At 55.2% G+C, this 11,105-nt stretch overlaps 3 protein-coding genes across 3 annotated transcripts; 2 read left to right on the plus strand and 1 right to left on the minus strand.

Annotated features, from left to right (window-relative positions):
• Nucleotides 1-421: 421 nt before the first annotated feature.
• Nucleotides 422-5,406, minus strand: J4E92_010607 (uncharacterized protein; the record flags this gene model as incomplete). The annotated part of the gene is made up of 3 exons (XM_051501944.1): nucleotides 422-2,140; nucleotides 2,190-5,231; nucleotides 5,290-5,406. The coding sequence occupies 3 exons, from the start codon at nucleotides 5,404-5,406 to the stop codon at nucleotides 422-424; spliced, it is 4,878 nt and encodes a 1,625-aa protein (XP_051347846.1).
• An 807-nt stretch (nucleotides 5,407-6,213) lies between these two features.
• On the plus strand, nucleotides 6,214-8,034 carry J4E92_010608 (uncharacterized protein; the record flags this gene model as incomplete). The annotated part of the gene is made up of 1 exon (XM_051501945.1): nucleotides 6,214-8,034. One exon carries the CDS (start codon nucleotides 6,214-6,216, stop codon nucleotides 8,032-8,034), a length of 1,821 nt encoding a protein of 606 aa, XP_051347847.1.
• Nucleotides 8,035-9,150: 1,116 nt separating this feature from the next.
• J4E92_010609 (uncharacterized protein) lies at nucleotides 9,151-11,070 on the plus strand (the record flags this gene model as incomplete). Its single annotated transcript, XM_051501946.1, has 5 exons — nucleotides 9,151-9,336; nucleotides 9,630-9,921; nucleotides 9,987-10,114; nucleotides 10,169-10,179; nucleotides 10,257-11,070. 5 exons carry the CDS (start codon nucleotides 9,151-9,153, stop codon nucleotides 11,068-11,070), a joined length of 1,431 nt encoding a protein of 476 aa, XP_051347848.1.
• Between the last annotated feature and the right edge of the window lie 35 nt (nucleotides 11,071-11,105).

An 11,105-nucleotide genomic window follows, 5' to 3' on the forward strand; every position in this document is an offset into this window, starting at 1 on the left:
TCACTCAAATGAGAGACATGATGAATTTTATTGGGAAGAAGTATATCGACCAGATAGTGAGTGATACAATATGGCCTGTTGAGTGAGCAGGTGCGCGACGCTACAAAGAAGGGCTGAGGATTACCGAGAACTCACGGCGAAGTCGGGTTTTCATCACACCAGCATCCCATAGACTCCACTAGTCGATTCTGAGAATGCGGGAAAAGACGTGTGAGGACTGCGGAACGTGCCCAACAAGCTTCAAGGCGAAAAGATTAGGGCTCGACTATTATAAAGTGGGATAACTAGACAAGCTATATACAGAAGCTAAATGCTGTGGTATCATACAACGTCAAGGCTCAGGGAGAAGTTTCCCAATCACTCATTATCTTGACTGCTCGTTGCTTGCCTGGCAGCTTGTCTCTGCGACAGTGTTTACACTCTAAGCAGGCAGCAAGCCACAGCATATGAAGCGACCCCATCCATTCCTCTTTGTACCCTTTGGTTTCTTTCCACTCGTCTCTTCCTCCTCCTCGCCAACAACACGGAGGAACACCTCGTCCAAGGTGGTAGGCGAAACCGAGTAGTATTCCAAGCCTAGCTCTTGGCGATTAGATTCTAGCAACTGGATGAGGCCGGGAATGCCGCCTAGATCAGATGCTGAAGCAGCTGAGGACGAAGTGTTGATTTGATGAACCTCTGCTTCGGTGACCTTGCCATCTTGCGCATTGTCAAGATGCGCGGGCGATGCAGTCGATTCGGGGGAAGCAGCCTTGAGTACTTTGAATCGGAGTTGTCCGTGGCCTCCACCTCGCGAACCCCACTTGTCGAGCTGAACACCGGGAATCTTGCTCTGAACCCATTGCTTTACGGCTTCCATCTCTTTTTCTGTGGTTTCGGGTGCAGATTTGAGCACAAGCTGTACGACCCAAGCATCGCCATACTGCTGCCCTAGATCACTGACTGTCCCCAGCGCAAGCATTTTGCGCTTCATGATACCGACGCGGGTGGCGAGCTTGTCCGCTTCTTCCATGGAATGAGTGGTGATCAACAAGGCACGCCCAGGTGCCGCTACACCGAGCAGTGTGCGCCACATGACTCTCTTCGCAGCTGCATCCATACCCGAGGACGGTTCGTCCAACAGTAAAACAGACGGATTGCCCATCAATGCAATGCCCAGACTGAGCTTCCGCTTGTTACCACCCGAGAGTTTGGACGCGAGACGGTCGTGAAAGCGCCCCAAACTGGTAGCCTGGAGAATCGCATCAACACTGGTCTTTGGGTCGGGGACGCCGCGAGCGCGAGCGTAGAAGTACAGATGCTCCGTTACTGTCATTGAATCCATGGCATCGAATTGCGGACACACACCGAGATGACCTCGTGCGGCTGCACGCTTGCTGATGATTGAGATGTCTTCGATCAGAACGTCACCACCTCCGTTGATGTGTGTCGTAGGATGAATGTCTCCACGGATGAGCGAGATAGTCGAGGACTTTCCAGCACCATTGGGACCAAGAAGAGCGAAAACCTGGCCTTGGGGGATGCCAAAGGTGATGTCGTTCACAGCGTGATTGGAGCCGAACGTTTTGTGTAAATGCAGCGCACGTAGGCTGTCTTTGCTCTGCTCAGCGCGTGTTATTTCGGCAGCGACAGCAGGAGGGATGGTATCCACGTTCTCTTCCGAGTGCTGCTGACGGCTTTTTTCTCGGTTGAGAAACGCGGGTCGGTAGCCCGAGTCCCACCACACGAGAGCGGTGAAAAGCAATATGATTTGTACAATGAGATACAAAATGGGTCCTCCGTACACTGTCAAAGCGCCAGGATAGCTAGGAATTTGATTGCCATCGCATAGTACGCTGAAAGAGTTGAGAGAAAGCAGTTGCGTCCTCAGTAGGCTTGCGGAGGGCGAGATCAACGAGACAGTCCAGTGGAAGTACTGAATGTAGGAGTCAATGGCGTATGCGGGTGCGTAAGTCAGTATGGCCATGTAACCGATAAAGTATATCAGGTAGAGCGACACCATGCCTCCAGCGGCGAAGGCAAATGCTGCTAGTTGCGACGTAACGACAATGGAGATTAGGTAAGCAAAGAGCGTCGCACACAGGCCGTAGAGAAAGAACACCACGAAGAGGTACCCTGGTGCATACCACGCATCGGAAGCCTGTAGCAACGTTAGCCATGCAGATTTGTATGTGCCAATAGGAACTTACTGCAGCAAAGATCCCTGTAGTGACGGCAGAGATCACAAGCACGAACAGGAAATCAAACGCCGTGTATGCCAGCCACAGTGGCACAGCCCGGATACCGTTGCTGTAGTGCAGCGCTCGGACATTCCTAAGCCGCTCTTGTGTCGGATATAGAGCAAATAGCGCTGGGTAGACACACATGGCCAGGCCAAAATACAAGATCAGCTGTAGCGTGTCGCCCATATTAGGAGCAAATGGCACGGCGAATTGCTGGTACTGTGTGGAGATGGTGATGTTTGTCAAGATGTTGTCGAGAGTATTCAGTGTGATGAGGCCACCGATGACACCGCCATTAGCAAGGTAAGCCATGAGTGGCGGGCCGTTATCATTTAGGAAGAAGCCACCGGGTGTGATGTTGCGGAAACGCGTGTTGACGTAGTCGTTGAATTCATCGAGTGTGTCCACGAGGTGAAAACTGTCCTCGGAGACTCCTGTTCGTTGAATGATGGTGCCGATAGCAGGATCGACGGTACTTGCCGGACCGATGGGGATGAGAGGGACATCGTCTACGTTGGAAAGCGAGAATATGGTAGGGTCGTTAGCGCTGGCTCCAGGATCGCATCCCACAGCCTCGTAATCCTTTAGGAACAGTGTGACTAGTCCCGCCGCCACAATCGGAAGGAGTAAAGCGAATATGTAGGGCCAAAAGTTGCGTTTGACAATGGTGATACGCTTCTGTACAAGTATGAGTATCTGCCTGAGTAGACTAGTGCCACGACCTTTGCTCATTTCTAGCGTCTTGTCGGTGTCAGAGTGATCTGAAGGTACGTCTCGATCCTTGTCCGACGTTGGGGTTCCAGCTTGCCCACCGTGGTCAGCGTCCATTAGGTTGTACTCCTTGACTTCCTCAGCATTGGCCAGGAAGACATCCTCCAATGTCGGGCCAACAATGTCGTAGTTCTTGACGTCATGATGTCTCAGAATATCAACGAATTTGGTGGCGGGCAGTGCGTTCTCGAATTGGTACTGTAGCATGCCTTCGGAAGGTGCCGGTTTCTTGATGGCATCCACTGGGGGCTTGACAGGAGCGTCTTTCGGATACGTAACGTGGTATCCAGCGCCGACTTCATGTTTGAGCTGAACCGAAGTACCCTTCGTTTTGAGGATACCGCGGGAAAGGATGGCAACGTAGTCGGCAAGGACATCTGCCTCGTCGAGAAAATGTGTCGTGAGCAAGAAGGTGCGGTCACCCCGCTCAGCGAGTAGAATCTCCCAGATCTTCCTTCGCGAGAGTGGATCCAATCCGGACGACACCTCATCGACGCAGCAGACTTTTGAACCGCCGGTGAACATCATGGCCAGCTGAAGCTTGCGCTTTTGACCCCCAGAAAGTGTGCAGGACGGTGCTCTGATCTTGTGCCCCAGATCGCAAGCGCGTATCAGGTTTTCGATGGTATCTTTGGTATCGTAGGTGCCGGTTGACTTTAACTGGTTAAAGATACGAACGTGTTCGTAAACAGTCAGCTCATCCCACATGACATTTTTCTGGGGGCACAGTCCAAGGCCTCCGGTGCCATCAATCTCGATCGCTCCACTAGTGATGGAGTTGAGACCCGCGATGGCGTCCAGCGTGGTGGACTTGCCACTACCATTGGCACCAAGCAAAACCATAATCTGGCCTTTGCGCGCCTTCATGCTGAAGTCTTGCACGGCGACGACTGTTTCCGGTGGCTTGACGCCGAACTTGGTAAGGACGTTGCTGCGAAACCAACTGGGAGTCCAGTGCTTACAAAAGTTTGTCAGGATGATGTTGTGATCCGGCGAAGACGTTGTAGTCTTCCGGTCGGCCGAAACGGTGCCGTAGAGCCAGCGCTCAACAAGAGCGCCCAGAACAGGGTACACAAAAGTCTGTATAATGGCAAATATGCAGAAGACGATGCCGGGAGTAGTCCAGATGTGGTCCTGGTAGTCGGGCGCGGCTTGGACGAGGTTCATTCCAACGAGCTGTCGCTCAAAACGGGCCACGCAAATAATGAAGAAGACGTAGTTGATGGACGGAAAGGGCAGGCTCAGAACGTATACAGCAGCCGTGCTGAAAGGTCCAGCGACTTGGGCGATGATGGCCAGGAGGATCGGGACGATGACGATGGTGATACCAGATAGTTGGGCTTTGCGGAAGAAAGCTGCGCCGAAGATGGAGAAGCTGGTCAAGGACAGGCCAGCAAGGATGTGGAAGATGATCAATATGGCAGGGTTGGAGGTTTGGAAAGCCAGAGCCCAAAGGATGGCGCCCATAATGACCCAGCCCGGGAAGTAGATGATGTCGAACGCAATATGCATGGACAGAAGACGGGCAAACTGCGTGTGCCATGGCTTTTTGGCGGGCGACATGGCTTCGACTAGCTGGGATATGCCGCGTTCTCTCTCCTCGGCCATTTGCCCCGTGAGCTGATAGGTGACGCCGCACACGCCAATGTACAGAGCCACGCCCATGATGTTGATGAGTGCGCCCATGTACAGGGTCCTGATGCGATCGTCGTATTCTTGCTGCGTACGCTCTGTGTACGGGTACTCGTCGGTGGCGGGGATGGCAGCAGAGCCCTCGACGGAGGCGATGGCCTGGTCGATGGCGCGCTGAAAGGGCAGAATGTAGATCTGGACATCGTTGTCGTCCTGGCCCACGTAGATTTCCTCTCCCAGCGCTCCGTCGGATCGGATGGTGTAGTTCCAGCTCTCGCCCTGGCCTTGGCTCGGACTGGAAAGGAAGGACACTGCACCATAGCATGTGCTGGCGCCCCGCAGCGAGCTCTCGCACGTCGAAAGCAGTTGAACATCCTGCTGAATAGTCACGGCCTGCAGGCCAGCGTCGCGGACCTGGGTGGATAGCTGTGCAATGACGTCTTGAATGTCGCCACCAGTGTGTCCGTTGTTGACGAAGACGACCTTGTCACGGCCGCCTTGGGCAGCACTGAGGGCGTCGGGAAAGGAGCGGATGAGAGACGGCTCACCGATGCCGTACTCTGACGGCGGGACAAAGAAGTTTTTCGCATAAGATATGAAGAACATCTGCGGCAGAGCCCTGGTTAGCCATTGTTGTGCGGGGGGCGACGAGGCGTCGACATACAAAGATAATGGGAGCCCAGAATGCGCGGACACTTGTGAAGAACCAGTGGCGCACAAAGACGACGAGGAGCGTCTTCTTGGTGAGGATCCATGTCTGGCTCACGATTGCGCCCGCCATGGTGGCTTTGTAGTCTTGGAGCGTCGTCTCGAGATGGGGTCGCAGTCGCTACAAGGCCGCGCGTGGAAGCATCCTGCTTCTCTTGGGAGAGTGGAAGGGCGCAGAGAGCGTCTTGAAGCATGGATGGCGAAGAGACGACGCCAATGCCGCGCCCCGTACCCAGCGTATACGGAACGACGCCGAGCAGACGACGTCTTGTCCGACGTCTTGGACCCGCGCCAGCCCTCCAGGGCCGTCGCCATGATCCACATGGGGCGCCAAGCTTGGAAAGTGCCAACACGCTGCGTGCCTGCCCAGCGGCCCGGCTTACCTCAGCCTGCTCCCGTAGCTGGGTCCATGTCTGTGTCGCGACGCCTGTCTACCACAGTCGGCATGCCTGAGCACGCTGTTCGAACGCGGCTCGGCGACTGCATCCGCCCAGACAGCGCCCAGTCATGACAAGCCTCGCGTGCACATCCTGGCATCCTGGCATCGCTGCGCCTCCTGTCCTGTTTGCCGTCGCGTCATCGATTGTGTGCGACGCGGTAGGGCCATCGTGCCATGACCTGCCCCAGACGGGCCGACGTGTGCCGACAACGTCGTTTACAGTACACCGTCGCCGCAACCTCACCTCATGCTAGGAGAACAAGTCTGGGTCCGTCGAATATTCACTCACGCCCTTTGCGTCTTGATATGCTTGTCCGCTCGGCTTCGTGTGCCCCAGTCACGCACGCAGCTCTTCTCCAGGTTCCCGAGGTCTGGTAGGGACCTATCGCTCATCTGGGATAGTCACGTGATGGGGTGGTATCGGCCACCCTGGACGAAGCTATGACGGGGGGTTCGTGGCTGCCGAGGCCGTGGCACGCGTCGGCGCAGCCTCCTCCCACAGCAGCGGCATCTCTCCTGCGCAACGACGACGACGCCGACGCCGACTACCAGCTCGCCATGGACTTTGACGAGGCGCTGCCCTCTTCGCCGCCGTGCGCGGGCACCGACGACCTCGCGCCCAGCCCCTTCTTTGAGCGGCACCCCACGGCCTTCACCACCAAGTCGAGCTCCCCTCCGCCCGTCTTCTCCAGCGACGACTCGTGCGAGTCGGTCGACGTGGCCAACTACGAGTCCCCGCGCATACACAAGAACAAGCGCAAGGGCGCGTGGTGGGACACGCACGCGTCTGCCCACGCCAGCCCCCAAGTCAAGAAGACCAAGTTCGCGCGCAACTTGGACTCGGGCATCTACATGCTCAGCGACGCGACCAGCAGCTGCGATGACCTGCCCCTGCCCCCGTACATGCCGCCAGCCTCTCTCCGCGCCGCCGTCTCGCTCCCCCGCTCGCTCCACGCGCGAGCTGCCGACGATGAGGCCATGGACGTCGACGTCGACGTGGCGAGACACGCCGCTCCAGCGGCCGTCTTCAACCGGCACATCGACGACGGCCTTGCCGCGGACCGCGAGTCGTACGACCTCGTTGGCCTCGACCTCGCCGACCGCGACATCACACGCATTGGCGAGCTCAATTCCGTCATCAGCCACCCTCCCGTCTACGACAACGAGCTCCCCACGGCGGGCCAGTACCGCTCTCTGCTCCCCAGGCTCCACGTCAACCTCGGCAAGAACAAGCTCCGTCGCCTCGTGCCCGCTTTGTTCCACCTCGACGATCTCACTGGCCTCTATCTGCGCCAGAACGACATCGACGAGCTTCCCCAGCAAATCAGCCGCCTGCGCAAGCTCGAGGCCCTCGACGTATCCCTCAACAAGCTTCACTACCTCCCCTTCGACATCGTCACTCTTCTTGCCCCACATGGAAACATGACCCGCCTCACTCTCATGGGTACCGATCTGCTCCAGCCAATGTCCTTCCGCCGCTTCTCCCTCACCGACTACCAGAAGCAACACCAAGGGCCCCTTCACCACCTCGATGACGTACGAGAAGACGCAAACAAGCAGCTCGCTCATCTCTATCCAACGCTGGCAACGTGCCAAGACCGCGACCAGGCTGTCTGGCGCATCCGCTATTTCGAGTCCTGGGCCAACTCTTTTGGCGGTGCAGACGACGCCCGAGAGTGCGCCGCTGAAGATGTTGGCTTCTATTCGCACCACCCGTCGTTGCGCCTAGAGGCTTTAGTAGAGGGCGATGCCGTTGCCCACGCGCCACGGTACATTGCTCGGACTCTGGTTTCTTACTATGGGCAGGATGGCAAGCTTCTCAAGGGCTCTCCAAAGCTCCCTACTTCCGACCAGGAACACTACCCCGTCATCATCGAGACGAATCAGGGTACATACGGCCTACCTTCCTCACCGTGGTTCGTCCCTCCGTGCACAAGCAAAGTTTCCTCCCTCTTCACAACGACCCTGCATATGGCACTTCACTCTTTGGAGCCCCACAAAATACGCGACTACCTCAGCCCGTGTGCTCTCCCCATGGTGGAAGCCATTCTCTCGCGAGCAGAAGCGAACGCTGCCGACGGATACGGTCTCTTCCGCGAGTGCCATGCCTGTCGCAAGCATTACGTTGTGGCACGCGCCGAGTGGGTTGAATTCTGGAGTCGGGGCTCAGGTGACTTTCTTCCACTGAGAGTTAGCGTATGCTCGTGGGGTTGTGTACCTCCAGACATGGTCAAGAGACCGCAGAAGGAATTGACATGGTGAGGCCAGGAGGTTGTCAGTTGATGCCAGACAGTAACGTGAGATGTTTATTGTAGTCACAAACCATCAAGTTGTGTCGTGAAACAAGTCATACTCTTGCAGGAATACACCAAAGACACTCGGGTTGCATCGGTCACAGAGTCTCCGACACGCCTGTCTATCCCGACACCTAGAACACCACCCGTGGACTCGAGATGTAGCTAGGTAGAAATCTTGTAGCAACTCCCATATCCATGCAGTAACACCTTCTTGGCATGGTGCTCAATAGCCATCGTACCTTGGCCCGTCTACTCCACATGCGAAAAGCCCTTGGCGGAAAGTGCGCTAATCTTGCTGGTCGCGTTTACGACAGCTGCTCTACATCACTCATATTCCGAAACTTAAGCGTGTTGCCTACGCTTGGAACATGTATGGCGGAATGATGACAACCGTAGCTGCCTCTCTCAGCTAGATGGATTGCTAGCCGAAACAGGCTTGGACGGCGCTGTTCGGACGATTGCGATAACAACACGCCGTGTTAGTGGGCATCCCTGGTGCATCACTACTTCTTGTAGGCCTATATCTCGTACTCCAATTCCTGATTCGATACCAAGATGTAAGGCTCGCCAAGCACACCTGGGCATGTTCTATGTGCGAGCGTGTTTGTCGTGCCTTCCGAGACCACCTGCACACAAGCACTTCTACGCAGCTGCGCAGTTCCATGCTGCACCCATGGATGTGCAGATGGAATCGAACATCTCTACAAGTAGCCTAGCTCGTCTATGAACACTGAAGAAGCTTATCAGCTCTTGTACTCTCTTGCCGTTGTCCTTATCGGCGCCTATCTTCAGCCCTGGTTCGTATCCTTGCCAGTCTCGACTCGTTCCACCGGACCATCGTCCGCGGCTTGACGTGAGCGTATGGAGAAAGCCATATCAGCGTTCATCTGGGGTTATCATGTCCGGCTTGGTGAATCCGCGTGGGACTACGTATCGCAGCTGGACAAGCATTCCTTGGTTACACGGCTAGCATGCTGACCGGGTTTACTTGATCCGACTGCATGCAAGACTCTTATCTACAATTCAACTCCCTTTTCTACTTCTTGACTGATTGTTTACCGTCAGAGTCCCAGAAGCAGTCATGTCCGAGAAGAAGGCAGAAGACTCGGCTATCGGAGAACAGAGCGTGGACTATGGCATTGGCCATGTTCGCAAGTCGCATACGGCGAGTCGCAGGAAAAGCTCCGCTGTCGATCCAGAGATTATTGCGGGAGAGATATTCGACGAGCGTTATGAGACTACGCAGCGTGGTCTGAAGTCACGGTCAGTAGACCCCTCTTGATATAATATATCCTCAAAGACTGACGGAACGTAGACATGCTCAAATGATTGCGTTGGGTGGCACAATAGGTACTGGGCTCTTTGTCGGCTCAGGCCAGACCCTCGCTCGTGGCGGCCCGGCCTTCATCCTGTCCACGTACATCGCCATGTCGTTCTTGATCTTTTGTACCGTTGCGGGTATCATTGAAGTCGCGGCCTATCTGCCGACCCCGGGGTCTTCCATGGTAACTTGTGGCCGTACCCAAGGCATGTGACACACGACTGACCTTGTACCTTCAGAACCTTTTCGGTTACCGTTATGTGTCGCGCTCTATGGGGTTCGGCCTGGGTTGGCTATACTTCTACTCGCTCGGTATCCTTGTGCCTTACGAAATCACGGCAGCCGGGTTGGTCATTGAGTATTGGAACCCGCCCGTGAACATCGCAGTGTGGATCACAGTCATGATCATTGTCATCGTTGGACTGAACTGCTTTCCAGTCAGGTTCTACGGCGAGACAGAGTTCTGGTTTGCCGGAACAAAGGTTATCATGATTTTAGGGCTCCTGATTCTGTCATTTGTTTTGTTTTGGGGTTAGTAACACCCCTGCACAAACTGCGTATGATACAACCACTGACTTTATACATTTATCTTAAAGGCGGCGGTCCACAGCATGACCGACTCGGCTTCCGGTACTGGAAGAACCCTGGCGCGGCGAATACGTATCTAGAAGAAGGGAATGCTGGGCGATTTGTGGCCCTCTTATCCACTATGGTACTCTCTGCTGTAAGCATGCTTCCGGCGAAGCCTTATATCTACTTGTTTGACCCTCATGTCTAGTTCCCCTTCACGTTTGCCCCCGAGCTTCTCGTTGCAACAGTGGCGAGATGCAGTCACCGCGTCGCAACTTGCCTACTGCGGCACGCAGATACATATACCGCCTACTCTTCTTCTATGTTGGCAGCGTACTGGCTATCGGAATCATTTGCCCCTCCGACGACCCCATCATTACGTCTGGTGGTTCTGGAGCTGGCTCGTCGCCCTTTGTTGCAGGAATTAAGAACGCTGGCATCCCCGTGCTGGACAGCATCATCAACGCAGGTATCATCATCAGTGCATGGTCGTCCGGAAACTCCTTCCTATTTTTGTCCTCGCGCTCGCTATACGCGCTCGCCCTGTCTGGCAACGCACCTTCCGTCTTCAAAGCATGCACCAAGTCCGGTGTACCGTATTGGGCTGTTACTGCCTCTTCGTTGTTCTGCGTTCTGGCATACCTAAACGTAGGCAGCGAGAGTGCGGTCGTCTTTAACTGGTTCGTGAATTTAACAAACACGTCTGGATTCATCTCCTGGATCTGCTGCGGCATCATCTTTCTGCGCTTCCGGAAAGCCTGCGAAACGCAAAACATCACGGATCTTCCATATCGCTCACCGGTGAACAAGTGGGGTGCTTGGTGCGTCATCATCAGCTTTACAATTCTCTGTTTGGTCAACGGGTTCGATGTCTTCTGGCCTGGGAAGTGGGACGTTAGCTCTTTCTTTACTGCGTACGTGGGTATTCCCATGTTCTTCCTGTTCTATGGGGGGCATCGCATCTGGGCCTGGAGCGATAGTTGGGCTTATGATCCAGCAGAGGTAGATCTGAAGACGGGTCTGGATCAGGTGCTTGCTGAGGAGGTGCCGGCGCGAACAATGAATATGAAAGGGCCATGGTGGAAGAAAATCACCTTGCTTTGGCAATAGAGGCGAAGGCGCTTCGAAGAGCTGTACGACAGGGG

Source organism: Alternaria infectoria (genome assembly GCF_024043175.1).
Source record: "Alternaria infectoria strain BMP 0036 chromosome Unknown scaffold_39, whole genome shotgun sequence".
Classification (NCBI taxonomy): domain Eukaryota; kingdom Fungi; phylum Ascomycota; class Dothideomycetes; order Pleosporales; family Pleosporaceae; genus Alternaria; species Alternaria infectoria.